Genomic DNA, 25,037 nt, shown 5'->3' on the forward strand with positions numbered 1-25,037 from the left:
GGGTTAGGGTTAGAGTCGGGAGTCGGGAGTCGGGAGGCAGAGTCGGGAGTCGGGAGGCATTTAGGGTTAGAGTCGGGAGGCAGCGCGCATTTAGGGTTAGGGTTAGAGTCGGGAGGCATTTAGGGTTAGGGTTAGGGTTAGGGTTAGAGTCGGGAGGCGGGAGGCGCATTTAGGGTTAGGGTTAGAGTCGGGAGGCGGGAGGCGCGAATTTAGGGTTAGGGTTAGGGTTAGAGTCGGGAGTCGGGAGGCGGGAGTCGGGAGGCATTTAGGGTTAGGGTTAGAGTCGGGAGGCATTTAGGGTTAGGGTTAGGGTTAGGGTTAGGGTTAGAGTCGGGAGGCAGAGTCGGGAGGCGGGCATTTAGGGTTAGGGTTAGGGTTAGAGTCGGGAGGCAGAATCGGGAGTCGGGAGTCGGGAGGCGCGCATTTAGGGTTAGAGTCGGGAGGCATTTAGGGTTAGAGTCGGGAGGCATTTAGGGTTAGGGAGTCGGGAGGCGGGAGGCGGGAGGCGGGAGTCGGGAGTCGGGAGGCATTTAGGGTTAGGGTTAGGGTTAGAGTCGGGAGGCATTAGAAATGCCCATGAAGGGAGCTGAGAGCAGAAGACAAAGGCTTCCCGTGCCCCCTTTCCCCAGCATACCAGGAAAGGGCCATCACCAACACCTCAGAACCAAGAAGGGGGCCAATGGGAAATGCCTATGTATCTGCAACAGGAGCACCCAGATTCGAAACTTAAAGAGGAAAAAATGGAGGCCCCAAAAGGCAAGCTATTGAGGCAGGTACAGGCAGCAAATGGCAGAGCCAGGAGGCCCCAGTCGCCACATCTGGAGTTCTTTGCAGGAAGCCCCTGACTCCACTGACAGTTTGCTGGAGGAGGGGCTGGCAAAGGCAGCCCCATTGAACAATGTCCAGAGACCCAAATGCCCACTTCTTGTGGCCCCAAGGTGTGCCAGGCCAGAGCCCTTCTAGAACCCTAGGGAGACTTAGATAGAGCTGCTGGGCTGGCCCCTGGCATGGCAGGGAGGGTGGGAAAGGGGCAGAGAAAAGGAAGGGAATAATGGGAGAGGGGAGAGGAGGCAGAGAGAGCCTAAGGGAAGAGGGAAAGGAGAGAGGGGAATGGAGGAGAGAACAGGAAGAGAGGAATGGAAGAGAAAGAGAAGGAAGAAAGGAACTCTAGGGAAGGAGGAGGAGGGGAGGAAAAAGGGGGAGGAAGAAGGGGAGAGGAGGAGAAAAGGTAGAGAGAAATGGAAGGGGAGGAGGAAAAGAGGCAGAAGAATGACAGGAAATGGGGGATGAGTAAGAAGAAAAAGGGAAGAGAAAGGGAGGAAGTAAAGTTAGTGGAAACGAAGGGAAAGAAGAGATGGAGGGAAGAGGTGAAATGGAAGAGGAAGGGAAGACAGCAAAGAAAAAAGGAGGGGAAGTTGATTTTTTTTTTTTTATTAAGCACCCACTGTGTGCACTGAGGCAAACGCCAGTCCCCACCCTGGAGGAGCTCGGTCTAATGGGATACATAAAATGTAAAGAACTAAGGACCAACAATGAATTAATTATACGACATCACAGGGAATAAGGCAGTAGAAGAATCTATGGGCGCTTCCGGTAAAAAGACTGCATTTCCGCTAGGACTTGGGGGGAGGGGTGGAGGGACAGCGCCCTTGGCACAAGATGGAGGGTCTCATCCCTAGCACAGCCAGGATGCTGATGGCCGGGATCAAAGTGTACGTGGGAGGAGGTGAGGCGTAAGAAGCCGACAAGGTTTATAGACTTGTAGATTCTGGCGTATTGTACACTGGAACCTGCAGGTCCCGGAACCAAGAAATGGCGCAGTCAGATCTGCGCATGTGCGAGGGAGGAATCAAGGCCCCCGAGCCTGGGGAACTGCGCAGACACCGAGAGCTCGGACTGACACAGTTTGGGAAAGGGAATGGGGCCTGACTCGGCCGTGCCCGATGGAGGGGGCCAGCCGCTCCCAGTCTGCCAGACAGCTGCGTAGGGACACAAGCCGCAGCACAGAGCTAGGAGGGAGCGGGGGCGGCGCGGTGACGTCAGTGAGCCCAGGGCAGCCAGTGACTTTAATTGACGCAGACCAGGGCCGCAGTACGCGGGGGTGGAGGATGACGTGAGGAGGATGCGGAAATCGGGGAGGGCAGCCTAGGAGGAGGAGGAGACGCCCATTGCCGGGGCGTTAACTGGTCCTGCGGAGAACCAGAGGGAGCGCTTTCAGTTTCGGTTTGGGGGAAAGATAGAAACCAACCCGCCCAGTAGAAAAGGAAAGAGAAAGGAAGAAGAGGAGGGGAAAGGGGTGGAGAAATGAAGGTGGGAGGCAGAGGGAAGAGAACGGGGAGGAGGCGGAGCCTCCACGGTCTCTGCTCTAGTCTGGGCTCTGGCAGAAGGCGGGGGCAGGACGCCTGGGAGCTGCCCCCACACTCACCTACCCCTCGCCCTGTGGTCCCAAGCTAAGGGAGAAAGACAGCTAGGGAGGCACAAGTCCTTTCGAGAGCTCGGACATTTCCCGCTACCATTCGAGCCCAAACCCTAACAAAGACTGTCTCCCTGAAATTTTCTAGGAAAGGTAGTTCAGTGGTCGAGAGCGTCTTTGCGCATGCCTAGATCTGCAAGTCAGGCAGAGCCCTGCAAAGAGGGATATTGGGGAGGGGGCTCTCCGGTTCCCCATGGTGTTAGGGCCGCCCAAAGTCACTTTTATTTGTATGTTTCCCGTTCTTGTGCAACACCACATCAGACGTTATTGCTCTTCCGACCCCGGCACGCATTTAACTGCTCTCTGCCTCAGTTTCTTCCCCTGCAAAATGGGGGGCATAGGAACTTTGTGAGAATCAAATGGGATCTCATATGTAAAGCACTTTGCAAACCTTGAAGCACTAAATCTACGATTACTATTAAGAGGTACCCCGCAATGCGGATAAAAGCCAAATGTCACGGGACTGGTGGTCATCCCAGACTTGTGGACAGATGGGACCTTCCGCGTACCCTCATCTGCCAGATGGCCACCAGGGCCTCTCCCGGCTCTCTGGGACACCTAGAGTGTCACTGGAGCGTAAGCCTTTTAAAAGTGCAGTCGGGGGGATGTGAAGGCCGGCCACAGTCCGTTCTGTGATGCACAGTAACAGGGATGGAGAAGAATATACCAAGGTCAGGGGCAGAGAACCAAAGGCAACGTGGCCATTCCTCCTCATGGACCACGCCCACCTGTAGTGAGGTGGAGAAAACATGAGTACGATATGGCCAGCCTCTCCCGGGAGTTACCTTCATATTGACAGTTGCCCATGGTCCCTTCCCCGGAGTGTTGCCCTTGTGGGAGCCCCCTCAGGCCGACAATACCAGACCTTTGCATCTTTAAAAGCCACCGTTTCTTTCAGGGCTGAATAAAGGCTCCCTATCATTTTTCATCAAGGAATTTAGGATCCCCAGTAAATTAACTAAAGGAACCCTTTCTTCAAGATGGATTCCATTGGCTCATAATTGTGTCAACTTAAATGGAGGCTCTAATGTTCACAAAGGGCAGATCCTTAGGTCTGTGCTACTCAACTTTTTTTTACCAGTGACTTGGAAAAATTCCTACATGGTAAATACACATAATTATGTTTATCCAAATTTATCCAAAAGACTAATGCTGAAAGGTTCATAGAGTCAAAGAGCTAGAAGAACTCAGAGTCTAATCAATCAGTCCAGCTCCACTGAACCTGAGGCCCAGAGAGCTCAGACATCTCCTCTGAGACTGGGGAGAGACCTTGGCAGTCATAAAATCCAGCTCACAAAAGAATCCTTTCTAACATGACCTACAAGTAGTCCTCCAGACTCTCCTTAAGAATCTCCAATAAATGATGAGCAGACATATCAGAAAAACCTGGAAAGGCTGGTAAGAACTGATGCCAAGGAAAACACAGTAATAGCAAAATTGGGCAATAATCAACTATGAATGACTTAGTTCTACTCAGGAATACGATGATCCAAGACAATTACACTGAATGGTATTTTATTTTTTTCTAATTACAGGTAAAGATAATTCTCAACATTCAATATTGTAAGATTTTTGAGTTCCAAATTTCCTTCCTCCTCCTGTCCTACCCTTCCCCAAGATAATAAGCAGTCGGCTATAGGAAGAATCAAAATAAAAAGGAAAACCATAAGGAAGGGGAAAAAAAAGTGAAAATAGTGTACTTCAATCTGTATTCAGAATCCATAGTTCTTTCTCTAGATATAGATAGCCTTTTCAATCACGAGTCTTTTGGAACTATCTTGGATCAATGTATTCCTGAGAAGAGCTAAATCCATCATAGTTTATCATCACACTGCGTACAATGTTCTCCTGATTGGGCTCTCTTTACTCAGTAGCACTTCATGTATCCAGGCTTTTCTGAAATTTGCCTGCTCATCATTTCTTAGAGAACAATAGTATTCTATTACATTCATAAAGCACAACTTGCCAAACCATTTTCTGAATAAGTCCAGGTAATCCTGTGAGATACCCATCATTACAATTTCTAGAACACTTAGAATTATAACCTACTGAGAATGATGAACCCTGATAAATATATTAATACACTGAGAAGCAGAACAGTTCTAGAATTACAGAATTCTCAAATGGAGATTGAATATAATATCTGGGATCATGCAAAATATAAGATTAATATATTTCTCCCAAAAGATGGAGATAAACCTGTTTCAAATCATCTGGGAATTCATATAACTTAAATAATACTTAAATAATGGTAGGCTTGGGAAAATATTCATTATAGGTATGGTTGATCTCCAATGTGAAAAAGAATAGTTTCATGATGGATTAAAGAATGGGTCAAAGTCTTATAACTGCAATGCCAAATTGTGTAAAACAAGTCACTATAGCAAAAGGAGGATTGCTGCATATTTTTTAAAATTTAAAAATGTAAAAAAAAACCTTTTAAGGTATGTTGCAAGTCAACAAAATCATTTTGCTCTCAGGGTTTATTTGCAAAACATTGTAGGAGTAATGAACTCTCTAGAAAGAGATTAAAGCTTGAAATAAAGAAAAACTGCAGAACAGAAATGCCTACAATTGGAAGGACCTATTAAATGCAATGATGGGTTCTTTTAATGAAAACTTTTATGCAAAAGTAGGATGAAGTGATGTGGTAAAAGAGTTAACTGGTCAGATTCAGATGAAAATAAATGGACAACACAGGAGGAGGAGGAAAAGCACTGGATCAAGAGCCAGAGGAATTCTTTTCAAATCATATCTCTGTCACTTAATTCATATGTAACCTCACACAGCTCATTTCAATTTTGTGGGTCATCATTTGTAAATAAAGGGATTGGACTTAAAAAGCAGAGGTTCTAAACCTGGGTCTGTAACTTTTGATAACTATTTGAATATAGTTTCCTTGTAATCTTATGTATTTCATTTTATACATTCAAAACATTATTCTGAAAAGAGATCCATAGGCTTCATCACATTTCCAAAAAGGTCCATAATCCTACTCTAAAGTCACATCCAGCCCTAAATCCATGATCTTAGGACACTGAATTACTCACAATGCTAATATTCTCATTTGTGTGGATATTCTCAAGCAAGCAAGGAAACAGGAGCAGTTAAAGATCTTTCTATACTGGTTACATTTAAAAACTTAATATTTGGTACAAATCTTTATTTACAGTAAACCATATTCTGTAGCTAAAAGACCTCCCACATTTACTACAATCAAATGAGTTGTCTACATCCTGTTTAATAAATTAAGTATGCTAGATAAAAGGACCCGCCGTATTCATTACATTAAAAAGGTAATTTTCTCCAGTGTGAATTTTCTGATGTATTTTAACATCACTTCTGCAACTAAAGTTTTTCCCACATTGTTTGCACTCAAAGGATTTCTCTCTGGTATGAATTCTCTCATGTCGAGTAAGGTTTTCACTACGACTGAAAGATTTCCCATATGCATAACAGTCAAAGGGTTTTTCTCCAGTATGTGTTCTCTGGTGTACAATAAGGTGTGCACTTCGATTGAAAGCTTTCCCACACTGATTGCATTCAAAGGGTTTCTTTGCTCCAGTATGAATTCTCTGGTGTTCAGTTCAGTAAGTTGTGAAGGCCAGGTAAAAGATTCCCCACATGCATAACATTCGAAGGGTTTCTCTCCGGTATGAATTTTCTCATGTTGAGTAAGGTCAGAACTTAGACTTTACCACATTGATTACATTCAAAGGGCTTCTTTGTTCCAGTATGAATTCTCTTATGTTCAGTAAGCTGTCTATGCCAGGGAAAAGATTCACCACATTCCTTGCATTTAAAGGGTTTCTCCCCAGTATGAATTCTTTGATGTATAGTAATATAGTTCCTGCAGCTAGAAGATTTCCCACATTCATAGCATCCATAGGTTTTCTGTCCAAGATGAATTTTCTGACAATTTGTATGAGATTTACTATTGCTGGAGGCTTTCTCACATTTGTATGGTTTTCCTTTAGTATGTTTTCGATGAGGTTGAATAAGGTCTGAAGGGTAACTTAATGACTTCCTTCCTGCAAAGCTTCTTCCTGGAAAAGAGTCTTATCATATTTTCTGGGATCTATATATTTTTTGAAATGCTTTCCATATGAGCCACATTTCTAAAACCTTTTTACTTTATGAATTTTCTCTTGTGGAATAAGGTTTGACCCCAAACTGAAACCTCCAAATACACAAGATTCATTAGAATTAACCTTAGCACAAACTTTTTTTGCATACAATCGTCTGTTTCCTGGATTGTCTTTCCTGGTTACTCCTCTGTTGCTGTAGTCTAATATCACACTCCCAGGTTTCTCCCTCTTTGTTATCCCAGGGACCATCTGTCTTAAGTTTCTTTTTACATGATTTTTCCAGAGAAATATCATTCTTTGGAGTTGACTTCATTGCTTCATACATGGTCGCTTGACTAAGGAACTCTGAAAGAAAAAAAAAAAGGATCAATCTTCACTATTCTTTATGCTGGCAGAAAGTAAGCTATTAGAATAATTCTAGTTTCTATTTCTACTCACAAGTAACATGAATAACATTCTGGGTAGAGTGGATATAATTAGGTATAATTTGATGCTTGAGATAATATAATGAAATAACAAGAGCACCTACCTGCTTTAAAGAGTTTTAGATATCAAGTACTAAGTAGATTACAAAACTGTAAATGGCAAGTAAATATTAGTAATTTTTACTTAAATAACACAATTTTCAAAAAAGAGAAAAGTTTGGTCCTAGAAACTAGAGACTGGTAACCATGAAACTGATTTTTACCAAAGTTCTACAAACTGATAAATGACTTAGAAGCAGTAAAAAAAGAAAATGTGGATTAATAAAATCCATCATGGACCAAAAACAATCTCATTCCAAAATATTAATAAAGGAAACATCAAAATAACTCTAATGTTTTACCTCAATCCTATGCTTTGAGAAAGATAACAAAAGCCAATAATAATGATGAAGATGCCACAATTGGAACTGATTATAATGACCTAATGATACCAAAGAAAATATGAGAAGTTTTTGAATTTCCTCACCATGTATCATAAAATTTGGGGGCTAAAGGGGAACCTAGAAGCCAGTTGGTCTCTACCATCTCTATAAAAGGATGCCCTCTATAACAGACCTGACAAGTTGTCGCCACCATTTGCTTGAAGGGGGCACCTAGTATTTCTCAAGACAGACAATTTTGCTTGTTTTTTTATTCAATTTTATTTTATTTTCAGTCCATATCCTCTCCCTAAGTGAGAAGGCAAGAAATGTAAAAGCAAGTAGAATATGAATTAATGTAAAACTAATTTTCACATTAGTCATATTTTGAGGGGAAAAGAAAAAAATAAGCTTCAGTCTACACTGAATCTATCTGGAGACAGATAAGAATTTTTCATCATGAGTTCTTTGAAACAGTGCCAAGCCAAAGTTACATTCAAAGCAGAATTATTTTATAGTCTTTTACATATCTTTTACAGATGATTATCTTTACAATATTATCATAAACAGATATTGTAAGTATCTGTAAATATTGTAAATTGTTCTCATTCAACTCAATTCATTTTGTATCAATTCTTGTCTTCCCAGGTTTTAGTGAAACCATCCCTTTCATCTTTTCTTATAGCACAATAATATTATACCTCATTCATGAACCACAACTTGTTCCTCAACCACAACCCTTCCCCAATTGAGGGGCCTTGCCACCTCAATGTCTAATTCTTTGCTTTCACAAGAAAAGCTGCTATAAATATTATTGTGCCTATATGGGTACCTTCTCTTTTCTTTAATCTCTTCGGGATATAGATCTGGTAGCAGTTTGCTAGGTCAAAGGATTTGCTGTTTAATAGTTTTGGGGGCTTAGTTTCAAATTACTTTCCAGAATGATTGGACTAGCTCATACACCCACAGGGTATTAGTATCCCTATTTTTCCATATCTTCTCAAGCATTTGCCATCCTTTTCTGTCATCTCAGCCAACCTCTGGTACCTCAGAATTGTTTTATTTTGTATTTTTCTAATTATCAGTTGTTTAGAATATTTTTATATGACTATTGATACCTTTGATTTCTTTCTGAAAACTGCCTATTCATATCCCTCGATCCTTTATCAATTGAGAAACGGCTCTTATTCTTTAACTTTGGGGTAGTTGCTTACATATCTGAGAAATGAGACCTTTATCAGAGAAACTTGCTACAAAGATATTCACCCAGTTTCCTGCTTTTCCTCTCATTTTAGCTATACTGTTGTTTGTGCAAAAACTTTTAAATTTTATATCATCAAAAATTTCCATTTTGCCTCCCGTGGACCTTCCATCTCTTGTTTGGTCATAAACTCTTCAAATCTTACAGGAAATGTGATTCTTGATATCTTTCCAAACAAACTGGATGATAGTTAAGTTCTGCTAAGGGCAAAGTTTACTGGGACTATCACTTCCCTATGTTCCTGGACATAACATCTTTTTCCAGATGAATTTTGATATTTTTTTTAGCTCTATAAAATAATTTTTTTTGGCAGTTTGATCAGTATGGTACTGAATAAGTAGACTAACTGAGATAAAATTTCGAGCCTACGCATGAGCAACTGATATTTTTCCAATTGTTTAGATTTGATTTTATTTGTGTGAAGTGTTTTGTAATTATGTTGATATAGTTACTGGGTTTGTCTTGGCAGATAGACACTCAAATATTTCATTTTGTCTACAGTTGTTTCTATCTTTGCTGCTGGGTTTTGTTGGTAACATATAGAAATGCCGATTGTATGAGTTTATTTTATACCTATAATTTTGCTAAAGTTGTTCATTGTTTCAAATAGTTTTTCCTTGATTCTTTAAGTATACCATCATATCATCTGCAAAAAGCGATAGTTTTGTTGTCTCATCGCCTACTCTAATTCCTTCCATCTCAAACCAACATTTCTAGCATAACATTAAATAATAGTGATGATAATGAGCAGTCTTCTTTCACCCCTGACCTTTCCGCAGTGCTTCTCCTCATTATAAATAATGTTGCTGATGATTTTGAATAGAGACTGCTTGTTATTTAAAGAGAAACTCCATTTATTCCTATGCACTCTAGTATTCTTAATAGGAATGGATGTATTTTATCAAAAGCTTTGAGATTATCATATGATTTGTTAGTTTTGTTATTGATGTGGCCAATTATGCTAATAATTTTCCTTATATTTAACGAGCCCTGCATTCCTGGTACAAATTCCATTTGGTCATAGCTTATTATCCTGGCGATAAATTGCTGTAATCTTTTTGTCAATATCTTATATAAGATTTTTGCATCAACATTCATTAGGGAAATTGGTCTTTTTTTTTTCTTTTGGCTTTTCCTGGCATAATATATTCTGCTGCAACCTATTATCTTTACTCTGTGTATATCTCTGTTTCAAATGTGTTTCTTATAAACAACATACTGTAGGATTCTGGTTTTTAATTCACTCTGCTATCAACTTCAGTTTTATGGCAGAATTTATTCCATTTACATTCACAGTTATGATTACAAGCCATCTATTTCCCTCCATCCTATTTTCTCCTTTGTGTATATACTTTTTTCCTCTTTCCACCCTATCCCCCTCCCTTAGTAGTGTTTTGTTTCTGATCAACCCCTCCCTGTCTCTGCCTTCTCTTCTATCACCCCTCCTCCTTTCTCTTACCCCTTTCTTCTTGTGTTTCTGCCCTGCCTTTTATCCAGTCCCTCCCTTTTCTTTCCTCTTTCTCCTCTTACTTCCCTATAGGGTAAGATAAATTTCTATACTCAACTGAGTTATATATTATTCTCTTTGAGCTAAAATTGATGAGAGTAAGATTCAGACAATGCTCATCTCCCTGTCTTTTCCCCCCTCTACTATAATAGGCCTTTTGTGCTTCTCCATGTGATATAATTTACCTCATTTCCTCCCCCTTTTTCTTCTTCCAGTACAATCTTTTTCTACCCCTCGTCTTTTTCTTTAATATCATCATATCAGAGTCAATTTATACCCACACCCTCTGTCTATGTATGCCCTCTCTAACTGCCCTGGTAAAAGATACAGTTCTCAAGATTTACCAGTATCATTTTTCCATTTAACGTGATTTGTTTTTTTTCTTTCCAGTTTACCTTTTTATGTTGGAGTCCTGTATTTGAAGACCAAATTTTCTGTCTAATTGTGGTCTGTTCAATAGAAATGATTGAAAAGTCCCCTACTTCATTGAAGATTTACTTCTTTCCCTGAAAGATTTTGCTCAGTCTCACCGGGTAGTTGATTATTGGTTATAATCCAAAATCTTCTGCCTTCCTTAATATAGTCTATCCAAGCCCTCTGATTCTTTATTGTAAATGCTGCCAAATCCTGGATAATCCTGACTGTGACTCCTGAATACTTGAATTGTTGTTTTCTTGCAGACTGCACTATTTTTTGTGGAGTTTATGCAGTGATATTTCTTGGAGTTTTCTTTGTGGGACCTCTTTCCTATCTGATTTCAATGACTATTTTGCCCTCTGTTACTAGTATACATATCGGGACAGTTTTCCTTGATGATCTCTGGAAGACTGCAATCCTGGTTTCTTTTTTGGTCATGGAGTTCAAATAGTTTAATATTCTTTCAGATAGTTCAATAAATTTTCAATTGTCTCTCCTAGATTTATTTTCCAGATCAGCTATTTTTCCAATGTAGTTTACATTTTCTTCCAGTTTTTCATTCTTTTTAGTTTGACTGATTCTTGATGTCTCAAAAAGCAAGTAGCTTCCAATTGCCTAGTTCTAATTTTTAATGTATGATTTTCTTCAATTAGTTTTTGTATCTCTTTTCTCTTTTTCCATTTAAGTATACTTTTAAAGGTACTGTTTTCTTTAGTGGATTTTTTTTTTTTTGCATTTTTTAAGGAATTGTTTTCTTCAATCAATTTTTGCCTTTCCTTTTCCAAACTATTGACTATCTTACATACTTCTCATTCTTTTTCCATTTTTTCCTTCTACTTTTCTTTTAACTCTTTAACTCTTTTGACTTTTAAAATCCTCTATGAGCTCTTCCAAGAAGGCTCTTTGGACTTGAGACCAATTTCTATTCCCCTTTGAGGTTTCTCATGTGAGCATTTTGTCCTCTTTTGAATTGGTGCTTTGGTCTTCCCTGTAGTAGCATTCAGTGTCAAGGTTTTTTCCTGTTTCTTACTTCTTCTTTTTTTTTTTTCCCTCCCTCTATTTCATGACTTTTAAAACAAGCTCTGTCTCTAGGTTGCCAGGAGTGCTGTTCCATGCTGCTGCTGCTGCTGCTCCTCCTCCTCTTCCTCTTCCTTCTCTTCTTCTTTCTTCTCCTTCTTCTTCTCTTTTTTTGTATTACATAAAGCTTTTATTCACCCGATAGAAAATGCAACAGAGCTTTCAATGCCAAAAACCTTCCAAAACCAAAAACCAAAACCTAAACCCAGAGGAGTCACAGTGACTCATAAAGACTTGGTAGGATTATGGAAATATGTTTAAAAGGATTGCACATATTTAAGCTATATCAGAGTGACTGCTCTGATATAGGGGGAAGTAAGAGAGGGAGGGAAGGAGAAAAATTTGGAACATATCTTGCAAAAATGAATGTTGAAAATTATCTTTATATGTATTTGGAAAAATAAAGTTCTATTCTCCTTCCTCTGTTAAATTCCATCTTCCTCATAATTTTAAATGGTTGCTCAGCTTCATAACACAATCCTTTAGTTTAAACCCCTTGGAAGAGAAATGAATTTAAGATTTCTATAAGGATAACTCTTTTTTTTAGGTTTGTAATTTATTTTTTTTAATTTTTATTGAAGCTTTTTATTTTTAAAATATATGCAAGGATAATTTGTCATCACTGACTCTTGCAAAACCTTGTGTTCCAATTTCCTCCTCTTTCTCTTCACCCTCTCCCCTAGATGGCAAGTAATTCAATATATGTTAAACATGGTAAGAATATATGTAAATCCAATATAGGCAAACATATTTATACAATTATCTTGCTGTACAAGAAAAATCAGATCAAAAAGGAAAAAAATGAGAAAGAAAATAACATTCAAGCAAAAAACAACAAAAGAAGTGAGAACACTATGTTGTGATCCATCCTCAGTTCCCACAGCCCTCTCTCTGGTATAGATGGCTCTCTTCATCACAAGATCATTCGAACTGGCCTGAATCTTATTATTGAAAAGAGCCATGTCCGTCAGAATTGATCAGCATATAATATTGTGTTGTATTGTACAACGACCTCCTGGTTCCACTCACTCCCCTCAGCATCAGTTCCTGTAAGTCTCTCCAGCCCTCTCTGAAATCATCCTGCTGATCGTTTTTTGGTCATGGAGTTCAAATAGGTCAATATTTTTTCAGATAGTTCAATAAATTTTCAATTGTCTCTCCTAGATTTATTTTCCAGATCAGCTATTTTTCCAATGTAGTTTACATTTTCTTCCAGTTTTTCATTCTTTTTACTTTGACTGATTCTTGATGTCTCAAAAAGCAAGTAGCTTCCAATTGCCTAGTTCTAATTTTTAATGTATGATTTTCTTCAGTTAGTTTTTGTATCTCTTTTCTCTTTTTCCATTTAAGTATACTTTTAAAGGTACTGTTTTCTTTAGTGGATTTTATTGTTGTTCAGAACAACAATATTCCACAACATTCATGTGCCATCACGTATTCAGCCTTTCTCCAGCTGATGGTCCCAAGCCTTCTGTGCAGCTTTGAGCGCAGGAGCCCCTTGTGTTTGGTGCCTTGCTCACAGCAGAGGTGGCCTGACCTAGTCCCACCTGAGGTTACCTAGTTTCCCAAGCTGGCAATTTGCCTTCCTGCGAGTCTGGGGGCTTCTCCACTGGTCTGCTCTGCCACTGATTTACTGAGTCACTGAGAGTCTTGGTTGTTCATCTGCTGGGATTAGGACCCTCCCACTGGGCACACCTGAGCTGGGCTGAGCACGCTTTTCACCCCAGTGAGACTGACTTTTCTTGAAGACCTTCTGACCGCTCTTGAGCTGGAAGGCTGTTTTCTTCCATTGTAATGCCGGAGAAACTGAGGCAGGAGAGAGATTAGAGAGTTTTTAATATTTTTATTAATGGGAGAGTAAGATTGACTGGACAGGACTCTCGTCTCAGATTATCCAGTCAGACAGAGATAAGTATACTGGGACCAAAGAATCCATATTGGTCCCAGGGCTGGAGGACCCAAAGAATCCAGCGTCCAGCATACAGCTGCCAGATGCCATTCTCCAGCAATGAATGGAGGAACCCCAACTTCTTAAATACATTTTTGGAGACAAAGAGAAAGGGAGGGAAAGTTTTTTTATCAGGGAGGGGAAGCCATAAAACCTAAAAATTCCAGAGACAAAGAAGTAAAGATATCATGGGTTGGTCTTGGAATATTCTAAAGGAATATTGTAAATCCATAAAAGAGTCAGGAGAGCTACTCTTTTATCTTGCTAATTTACAACCTGAGAGCGAATAATCCTTAGTTTTACTGGGTCAGAGACAGAACAGTTAAGGTAACTGAGACAGGGAAACTGAGTCAGGACAGTTAAAGAAAACTGTGGCATAACATTCCACACTCTTTCTCCTAAATATTCAAACCTTTGAATCTTAGCACCTTCCTCTAGATACCCAGGAGGTCTTTGACCCACCTTATGTAAAGCAAATGAGTCAAAAATAAAACTAGAAAAAATGTAAGGACTCATATGGCAAGAGCAAGTCTCTCCCTGATAACCCCAGAGTTAACAGCTGTACAAAGGCTCCCTTGTTGCAAGCATGTCAGGTCCTTTCCAGTTCTGGAGCACCATCTCAGCCAGAGAATCCAGTTTGAGACGGACAGTTAGGTCTGGTCATTTGTGCACTTAACTCAGTCTCTGCTTACAAAGCAGCAGGGTCCAAGGCCCATTCAGAGAGGCAGCCCTCTCCATGGGGAAGGATGAGGCTTGTAGTACTCCACCCGTCCCCACCCAGAGAAACAGGACTGCTATTAGAATACAGATTTCTGAGCAGATTATGCACAGTTAGACCATCAAGGCAGGCAAACTCCAAACTTTTTAGGTGCCTCAAGCCAAACTTCAAGGTCCTTTGAAATGCTGAAATACTTAATGAACTGGGGTTACAGGAATGGAAAAATAGATCAGAGACTGCCAGTGTCACGACAGGTGTCTGATTTCTAAAACTTTTCTAAAAAAAATAATCCCCAAAACTGAGTCTGCCAGGGCACTTTTAACAAAATAAGGGATTCTAAAACTAAAGCATCCAAATTCAATCTGAACTAGTGAGATAGGGGGTGGGACAGAAATGCCTAAGGCAAAGTGAATAGGAGCTAGGGGTTCCCATTCTTTCAGGTATTTTGAAAAAAAAATATATCAGTTTCCCCAATGTTCTATCTCTACCTCCCTTTTTTTTTCTCACGGAAAGGAATTATCAAATGACCATTCCCCATATAAATCCCAAGAGCAAATCAAAATCCCTATACATAACAGACTAATACAGTAGCATTTCCTAAAAAGGCCTAAAAAGCCCTCAAACATAACAGCAATAATTACACAGTTTTAACAAATCCATATCAAATCTTAAAACACACAGTAATAGATGATCCAGGCAAGGTTTAACAGTCATCAACCATTCCCAAAGTCCCTCATATCAGTCCAAAGTACACTCGATGCAGGGTCCAGTCCATGGTCTCATTTTTAAAACTGCTGCTTCAGGCTGTGAAATGACAGGAGGCTCTCATTCCTTGCAGAGTGGGTGTGTCATGCTGACAATCAAGGCTGATCAAAGCTGATCCAGGTTCCAGAAGCAAGTCAATATCTGTAATTTGACCAAAATCTAAAACAAAAACACAAATCTAACACATAAAGATTGGATCAGTCTCAGATAGAAAGACTCAGTTCACCAGACTGTTGCAAAATACGAGGAGGCCAAAATAAATTGGCCAGCAGTTTCCTATGTGAGGAAATGAGTTTGCTTTACAAGCCAAGCAAATGGGTACAGTCTTACAGACCCCTGTTAATTGTCCACTTATGTAGAAACCTTAAACAAAACACAAAAATCTAGTAACAGACGGATGACCAGGCGAAATACTCAAGTTGCCCAAGCATTTAGGATACAATGATTACATATGACCAGACTGAAAATAGCAAGGCTTGACATAATTGAATTGCATTAACAGTTCTATTGACCATTGCTCTGATCAGAGAGAGATCAGTTACAGAAGGAAAAATGCAAGAACATAACTATAACATAACATAAGCAGTTGAGTTTTAACAGCTTATCAATCAATTGTCCCAGTAACTGTCAGAGGGTGGAGCTTTAAAACTCCCAAATAGCATTAACTAATTAACTCTAAGCCCAAAAACTCCAATAACAGATGTCAAATTTCGGATAAATCTTAAACAATTATTTATCATATCCTTATAAGTCATACCCAATACATAGAAAAACATCCCAAATTGCATATTGTCCATAACAAACATTTTCAAAAGGACAAAGGAAAAAAACTATTATGTTCAGAGGCCCTTTAAATAACCTCAGGATGACCCAATACAATCAATTTAAACTTATACAAAACACCCAATTCCACATAAAAGAATTCAAAAAGGTTTTTTTTAACATAGCAATTAAACTCTTAGAAATATTCGTACCAAAGTATGGATCACATTTACGACCATATCTCTTAACCAAAAAAACTTTATGAAGAAACAAATATTCAATTACCTAAAAGTATGTCCTTAAAAATCACAGTTTGCTGCACTGGCTGTAATCAGTTAAGAAAAGAAAACGGCAGGAACATATTCAGCGGGGTGAGGGGCGGAGAAGATTCCATATGGCCATCCTTCCCCCACTCCTGACCCCCTAGAAAAAACTTCCCTCAGGTTCCCCACTCAATTTCCTACATGGGGATCCTTTCAAGATTTAACCCATCAGTTTCCCAATATCAGGTTTCTTCCCAAATCCACCCATTTCCAACTTTCTCTTTCCCCATGACTACATACTTAAACAATCTCCTTAAAGAACTTTCCTTCCCAGATGCTCCTTTGGTAAAGTAGCAGAAGGCAGTGGGGGTGGGTGACTCCTTCCCCCACCTCTTCACCTACTCCCAAAAGTCTTTCACCTTCCTAAAACCATGCAAACCTCTAATTTCCCTACAAATCAGTCCTTCCTAAATCACCTGCTCTTCTATATATATATATTTTTTAACTTTCCGAACTTTCAAATCCCTTTCAATCTATTTTTTCCTTTCCTTTTTTTCTTCCTTTCTCTCCCTTTTCTCCCTTTTTCTCACAGGCTGCTGCAGTCAGCCAGAGAGAGAGAGAGAGAGAAAGATTTTTCAAACTTCTTGACATTTTCTAAGCCTGCAACACAGAGGCTGAATCCTTATCTCTTACAAGCTTGCTAACTTTTAACACAGACACACACAAACAAACATGGAGCTCCAATTTACTATGCACAGTTGCAACGTTTTCCAACCAACAACATAACAGACAAACCACACAGAACATGGAACATATGACACAGACTACACAGTTACAACATTAAACAAACATGCCCAGAGGATATTCTCCAGCGTCCCAGAAAATACCCGTCTCAGAATTTGTAAACCCGTCGGCATTTATTCTGAGACCACAGGTTGCAACAACAGAACAGACCAGAACCAGAACCAAAACCAGACAGACTTACTCTCCCGAATGCCGAATCAAATGCCGAATCGATTTCGTTGTCCACTGTAGGCCGGACTGAGGCTGAAGAACCATTTCCTTTTCCTAGGAGGCTCTGGGGTAGCAGAGTGCTTTTCTCAAGGAACAGACCCAGGTCCTGAGCCCCGCTCAGGCCTAGGTGGAGACGGAGAGGTCTCTAATCTCTAATCCAGTTCTCAGTTTCTATTATCTCGGTGGGACCTCCAAATTGTAATGCCGGAGAAACTGAGGCAGGAGAGAGATTAGAGAGTTTTTAATATTTTTATTAATGGGAGAGTAAGATTGACTGGACAGGACTCTCGTCTCAGATTATCCAGTCAGACAGAGATAAGTATACTGGGACCAAAGAATCCATATTGGTCCCAGGGCTGGAGGACCCAAAGAATCCAGCGTCCAGCATCAGCATACAGCTGCCAGATGCCATTCTCCAGCAATGAATGGAGGAACCCCAACTTCTTAAATACATTTTTGGAGACAAAGAGAAAGGGAGGGAAAGTTTTTTTATCAGGGAGGGGAAGCCATAAAACCTAAAAATTCCAGAGACAAAGAAGTAAAGATATCATGGGTTGGTCTTGGAATATTCTAAAGGAATATTGTAAATCCATAAAAGAGTCAGGAGAGCTACTCTTTTATCTTGCTAATTTACAACCTGAGAGTGAATAATCCTTAGTTTTACTGGGTCAGAGACAGAACAGTTAAGGTAACTGAGACAGGGAAACTGAGTCAGGACAGTTAAAGAAAACTGTGGCATAACACCATCTCTTTTTAGGCTCTGTTGTTCCAGACTCTGTTCAGAGGCTCCAGCATTTTCTAGGTTTCACTCCCCCACCTTGGCTCTGCCCCCAGGAACACAACACAGCATCTTTATAAATGGAGCCCAAGGGCACCCTGGCCTTCTTGGCTGACACTTGACCCCTGTTTTCTCCTTCTGGATTGTATAGTTTGGTACAACTCCAACATTAGTTTCAGGTGAACTGCTTCCTACCCATCTCATAACTTGGACTTGTGAAGCTGACTTGGTTTATTTATTTATCCTTATTAAAGATCATATTATTTGTAGTTTATTGTGGCAGATGATGTCCAAGATGTTATTTCAGTCCAGCAGTAGGATTTAGACCAAAATCTGACACCCTAGACCACAATAAGCTCCAAGGAGAAAAATAATCTTGATAGCACAAAGGCAGTTAAAGGAGAATAAAAGAAGTTGCCTTCCCAATCCGTGGGTAGGGTTTTTTGAATGTCTTTTAAATTTCAGGAGATTCATACATTTAGGCCATTGTTATTACTGTTACTCAAATTAAAGGTGATCTTTAAAAGCATTTTCCATAGATTAGGCCCCCCCCTCCCCCAATTCCAACTGCAGGACTTTATGTTGAGAGAGGGATGAATATAAATGATGTGTTTAAGGAATTTATCAATGAAGGGAAGGTTCAAAAGGTGAAACAGCAAAGATTTAAGATTTCTATCCATCTCCATATCTATGTCTATTTTCATCTATCTAGGGATAGAGATAGAAATATGTATTATTCATAATATAGATATATTATAGATATATCTATAGATATAGAGATCTAGACAGATACAGATATGAGAAAGCTAAACATATATATTTGAAAGCAGAAGGAACAGAAAATATGAAGTGGGAATAAGGGAATAAGGATTTAGGAGTAGGAAGAAAATACCAGAAAGGTGCTCTCTGGTACAGAGAGAGGGCTTATTGTCTGTAAATAGGAAAAACATCCTCTGAGGTGGAGGTAAGCACAGAAGGGAAACAGTCAGTGATGTCAGTCAAGGCATCATGACCAGCGGTTCAAAGCACAGTCCTGCCATTTGTCAGCTTTGGGACCTTGGGGGGCTGAGCCGATTCTTCAGGCCTCTTTATTCACCTCTAAGCCACAGGACTGGACGTTAGGACGTCCCTTCCTCATACAATGTTCTGTGACTGGTTACTTGAAGGGAGGACTCCCTAGGACCTGAAGGAGGAAGCTCATGAGACAAGTTCAGGAGGGAGGGGTCCGGGAGACTGAGGAGAGCTCTCCCGCAACATCCGAAAGGAGCTTTCCAAATGAAAGGCTGGGCAGGCCCGGCAGCTGCCTGTTTCTCACTACTCACCCAGACGTGGGAATCCTGAGTCTCTACCCTTCGGTACCTATGGGACTTCTTCTCTCTCCAGATGGAAGATCACAGCTGGTTTGGAAACAGGAAGCCCTGTTCATGGGGAAAGATACTTCAGAATCCAAGCTTAATTCCCAGGAGAGGGAGGGTGGTAAAGGAGGAAGAATGCTGTCCTGGAAGGCAGCAAAGAGCTAGCTTCAAATTCTACTTGATGGTAACTAAGCTAAGTCAGTGCCCCCTCAAAGACTCTGGCTGGTCACTTACAATGGGAGAAAAAAACATTACTTACCACAGGATTGTTGTAATCATTCAAACCAATTAATTAACAAATATTTATAAAGCTCCTACTATGTGCTGGACATTGTGATGAGGTGTAAGAAATGAGGATGAAAGATGCCCTAGTCAGTGCCGCAGGTTCTTTGTGAAAGAATTCACAATCCCAATTCGGCTAGGTTTGTGGCAAAATATATATATATATATATATATATATATATATATATATATATATATATATATATATTGCTATATATATATATATATATAACTTCGTCAGTGGGCTTTTCTGAATAGAAATTAGCAAAGGTTTGGGGTTCAGCCTTTTATTATATTGGGTTTGGGGGGCCTGAAGCTGGGGAGTGATCACCAGATGAATGTGAGGGACTAATTTTCAACTCAGTAAAAGGTGGTGATTATGCCCTAGGCCAAGATCTCCAATTGAATTGTAGATGGAAAGCGTGGTATGGGAGTTTCCCCTAGGACAGGAGGGTGGGGCCCCTCCCAGAGGTCAGGAGGGGTTGAGATTTTAGGGTTTCTCTAACCAAGTTCACCTCGGCCAAGATCAGGAGGATAGTTCATATCAGTAAGGATCAAACTAGGTAAAATATACAATGTTTTATAAACCTTACTGCTCTGTATGGATGTAAGTTGTTATTTTAAATATTGAAGTTTTTTTCCATAATAGGAAAAAATGGACTAGGAAAAGTCCAGTGGACAATAGAAAAGACTTCTATAGAATTCTGTTCCATGCAAATTTGGGAAATGTATTATTGAGTGAAATTAGAATCAAAAAGAAAAATGGTTTATATGACTTAATCCTTGATAAAGAAAGGACAACATGCTCTCTTTGGAAGCACAAATAATAAAATTGAAATGACATAAGCATTCATACGTTGCATAGATTTTTAGACTTTTTCAGTGTATTCACCAGTTATGCTATTTTTTTTCCTCTTCTTTTTCTGTCTTTAAAAACATTGTTTGCTATAGGGGATGACTCTCTAGAAAGGATAGTGAAGGGATACTGATGATGAACTAAAACGATGATGATTCTGAAAAATCCAAATTATATCAGTAAAACTTGGTTTAAAAAAGAATAAGGGAAAAAGAACATTTTATATCTTCAGGACTCTGCTCTGGTGTTTTAGCCAAAGATTTCTGACCTAGTGAAACAATGAAGGAGGAAATTGCAGCCACAGGGGCAGAACTATAAAGCTGTGATTTCCAGGTGTACAAAACAAAGCATCTGGGAACAGAAACAGAAGCAACCAATCACCTGATCTCAAAGGGTCTAGAGAGCAATTGTATTACAAGCATTAGTGAACACCAATGAGTCAGCCAAGTATTAAAGAAACTCTCCACAGGCTCCAGCAATTGAGAATTCCAATCCCCCCTCCTCCATCATCTCTACGGGAAAATTCTAAATCACAGAGAAGAGCTATCCTTACCCAGGGAGACGAGATTTCTATAATTCTCCAGCATCACTTCTTTGTATAAGTTCCCCTGAGCAGGGTCCAGGGGCCGCCATTCTTCCCAAGTGAAGTCCACCACCGCCACATCCTTGAATGTCATTGACTCCTGATACATCCAACATAATCCCATTCAACCGGGGACCATCGGCCAGTTACAGAAAGAGCGATTCTTACAGTGTTCAGAGTCTGAGAATTCCAAAATGAGTATTTTTAAAAGACTGAAATCTCAAACTTTTAAGTATATTCAGATTCAGGAAGGCCTTAATGCTTAGCTGAACTGATCAGACCACTCCCGTGGGCTACCACTTGTTTGTAGAGGGCCAGGAGGTAAGAATCCATTCCAGGTCTTGAATCGTACAGTAACTTGGCTCACCAAAACTCCCTTTTCTTATTGAAATAGCAATCTAATGTCAATATAATAAATTAATAATCTACCGAAGCCAAATGCAAACTCTACTTGTTGGATTAAAAGCAAACTTTGGAACTCAGGACAAGAAACAGAGTCCACAATAGAGACCAAAGGCATTTGGGAGAAAGATACTTGAGACAATGGTATGATAAACTTTACTCTGATGTATATCTTACTATTTGCATCTCTGTCTAATTAACCAAGATCTGAGGCGTAATCATTTATATCTCAGTAGATCTTGTGTGTTAGGAAAAAACTCTAGAAACTTCCAAGAGTGTACTTTATATCAAGTCTATCAGCATTTGAAGAATACATGTGTCTCTCTGATCAGTAAACTTTGAAGAGTTCATAATCCGGACTTTTTCGCCTGGCTCCCAGTATGTTTTCCCACCCATAATTCACTCCACGAGCTGGACTCCAACACTTGTTGATAAAAATGAACTCAGTAGTTTTGTTGTATGTTTCCCTATGAAATGTTAAATTTTCCTTTGTGTCATATTTAAATAAATATCATCAGTGCATATCGACACAATATTAGTATTATTTTCCTGTATATATTGCCTTTAAGCATTATGTAGTTTTCTTATTTATCTGCTTTAAATATGTCTATTTTTCCAGGAGAAAGGCAGAACAAATTATGGTATATAAATGTTATGTAACATTAATGGGCCCCAAGAAATGACAGAAGGATTGATTTCAGAGAAATAGAAATCATGTATGAGCTGATACAGACTGAAATGAGCAGAACTAAGGGAACAATTTATACAATAACAACAACACTAAAGATAAACTCTGAAAGACTTGGAATTCCAATGACTAATCAAGACTCTGGAGGGAGTGTGTGTGTGTGTGTGTGTGTGTGTGTGTGTGTGTAAAATATTAAGTTATCCACAGGATTCCCAGAGCCAGAAGGTTAGGACCTCAGCCAGTGAAGTTACAGGAAGTGACATAACCCACAGGAAGGACAACACTGGTGACCATCAATGGGGATGAAAGGACTCGGGCCTTTCCCTATTTAACCGAGGGTTCTGGTCCTGCTGGTTGGGTGCAGCACATGGCAGGGCCTGGGATGCTTCCTGGTATTTCTCCCTGCAGAGACTAAATAAGCTCTCTCTTTGTCCCTGAAGATGTCTCTGATTAGCTAATTTGGGGAAGGGGGTCTATCCCTCATCCCCCACAGCCTCTTAGCAGAAGTGATGGCTGCCAGAGTTAAGGGGAATCAAGAAGGCTCACTATAGCAGGGGGGATCTTAGCTGGGGCGTGGAGAAAGCCAGAGGGCTGAGATGAGGAGGGAGACATTGCACAGATGGAGAACACCAGTAGAAATGTCCAGAGTCAGGAGATGGAGTGTCTTATTGGAGGAATAAGAGGGAGGAAAGTCATTGCATTGAAGAGATGAGGGTGAAGGGAGGATCTGTAGGACTCTAAGAGGGGGATCTTAGAGGTGTCAGAACTTGTAAAGGGCCGGGGCATGAAGGCTTTGGACACCAGAGGATTTTGTACTAGATCCTGGAGGAGACGGGACTTTCTTTCCTTTCTCTATTAGAAAAATATTCCATTCTTCAGTTTGTTATAATAAAGCAAGCTTTGAGGCAGGTGCCCAGAATTCTCGGGAAGCAGGACTTTCTTTCTTTTTTTTTAATATTTTATTTTATTTTATTTTATAATAACTTTATATTGACATAATCCATGCCAGGGTAATTTTTTTTACAACATTATCCCTTGAACTCACTTCTGTTCCGAATTTTCCCCTCCCTCCCTCCACCCCCTCCCCTAGATGGCAAACAGTCCTATATATGTTAGATATGTTGCAGTATATCCTAGATACAATATATGTTTGCAGAACCGAGCAGTTCTCTTGTTGCACAGGGAGAATTGGATTCAGGAGGTAAAAATAACTTGGGAGGAAAAAAAAATACAAATAGTTCACATTCGTTTCCCAGTGTTCTTTCTTTGGGTATAGCTGCTTCTGTCCAACATTTATCGATTGAAATTGAGTCTTTGTCAAAGAAATCCACTTCCATCAGAATACATCCTCATACAATATCATTGTTGAAGTGTAAAGTGACCTCCTGGTTCTGCTCATTTCACTCAGCATAAGTTCATGTAAGTCTCTCCAGTTCTCTCTGTATTCATCCTGCTGGTCATTTCTTACAGAACAATAATATTCCATAACATTCATGTACCACAATTTACCCAGCCATTCTCCAATTGATGGGCATCCATTCATTTTCCAGCTTCTAGCCACTACAAACAGGGCTGCTACAAACATTTTGGCACATACAGGTCCCTTTCCCTTTTTTAGTATCTCTTTGGGGTATAAGCCCAATAGAAACACTGCTGGATCAAAGGGTATGCACAATTTGATAATTTTTTGGGCATAATTCCAGATTGCTCTCCAGAATGGTTGGATTCGTTCACAACTCCACCAACAATGCATCAGTGTCCCAGTTTTCCCACATCCCCTCCAACATTCATCATTATTTTTTCCTGTCATCTTAGCCAATCTGACAGGTGTGTAGTGGTATCTCAGAGTTGTCTTAATTTGCATTTCTCTGATCAATAATGATTTGGAACACTCTTTCATGTGAGTGGTAATAGTTTCAATTTCATCATCTGAAAATTGTCTGTTCCTATCCTTTGACCATTTATCAATTGGAGAATGGCTTGATTTCTTATAAATTAGAGTCAGTTCTCTCTATATTTTGGAAATGAGGCCTTTATCAGAACCTTTAACTGTGAAGATGTTTTCCCAGTTTGTTGCTTCCCTTCTAATCTTGTTTGCATTCGTTTTGTTTGTACAAAGGCTTTTTAATTTGATATAATCAAAATTTTCTATTTTGTGATCAGTAATAGTCTCTAGTTCATCTTTGGTCACAAATTTCTTTCTCCTCCACAAGTCTGAGAGATAAACTATCCTATGTTCCTCTAATTTATTTATAATCTCGTTCTTTATGCCTAAGTCATGGACCCATTTCGATCTTATCTTGGTATATGATGTTAAGTGTGGGTCCTTGCCTAATTTCAGCAGGACTTTATTGAGAAGGGTATTTTCACCCTAGACTCATTGTGGCAAAAGAGAACTTAGCTTGTAAAGAAATTTCTATGAGACAAGCATCCTCTGATAGGCCCTTGGCATAGCTAATAATATTAATTCCAGTGAACTCATCCCCAAAAGATTCACTTTATTCATTTTGCCATTATTATGTGCTTAACTTTTAATTGGATGTTTACACTCCTTCCTATGAACTGCTGGGTCCTTCTCTCATGTTTCTACACGAGCCTAATTATCCTCTGTGCAAACGAATCCCAAACCCACAGGCCAAGCCCTACTTTGTCTCTAATCACCAATTGCCTGTCGAACACTTCAACCAGGATGTCCACGAGTCAGCCCAAACTCGGCCTTTTTTCAAATAGGAACTCATTATTTCTCATCCAGCCCAGCTCTGAATAAACTTATCTCTAACATGAATTTCCCTTAGGATCATGACTGTCCTGGGGGAATCACCTCATTTCACAGCCTAGGAGTCGTTTAACTCTCTCCCATCCCCACCCGATGCCAGACTCTGCTGTTTGGCCTCCACATCTTACATCCTGCCTCTTTTTCTTTATTCACAGAGCCATCATCCAGGCTCAGGCCCTC

General features: G+C 39.9%; 1 protein-coding gene and 1 long non-coding RNA gene across 2 annotated transcripts in view; both read right to left on the reverse strand.

Annotated features, from left to right (window-relative positions):
• LOC127557631 (uncharacterized) overlaps positions 1-3,264 on the reverse strand; it is a 113,001-nt gene extending 109,737 nt beyond the window's left edge. Inside the window, exons 1-2 of the mRNA XM_051990943.1 lie at positions 3,259-3,264; positions 1,902-2,145 (exon numbers count right to left, since the gene is read on the reverse strand). Of these exons, the coding sequence (XP_051846903.1) occupies positions 1,902-2,145; positions 3,259-3,264 (250 nt within the window). The remainder of the gene's footprint in view (positions 1-1,901; positions 2,146-3,258) is intronic.
• A 2,337-nt stretch (positions 3,265-5,601) lies between these two features.
• On the reverse strand, positions 5,602-21,917 carry LOC127556642 (uncharacterized). Its single transcript, XR_007952486.1, has 3 exons — positions 20,962-21,917; positions 19,238-19,333; positions 5,602-6,906 (listed from the first exon to the last, which is right to left on the reverse strand). It is a non-coding gene; the product is annotated as an uncharacterized LOC127556642 (long non-coding RNA).
• Between the last annotated feature and the right edge of the window lie 3,120 nt (positions 21,918-25,037).

This window comes from Antechinus flavipes, chromosome 3, assembly GCF_016432865.1.
Source record: "Antechinus flavipes isolate AdamAnt ecotype Samford, QLD, Australia chromosome 3, AdamAnt_v2, whole genome shotgun sequence".
Taxonomy (NCBI): Eukaryota; Metazoa; Chordata; class Mammalia; order Dasyuromorphia; family Dasyuridae; genus Antechinus; species Antechinus flavipes.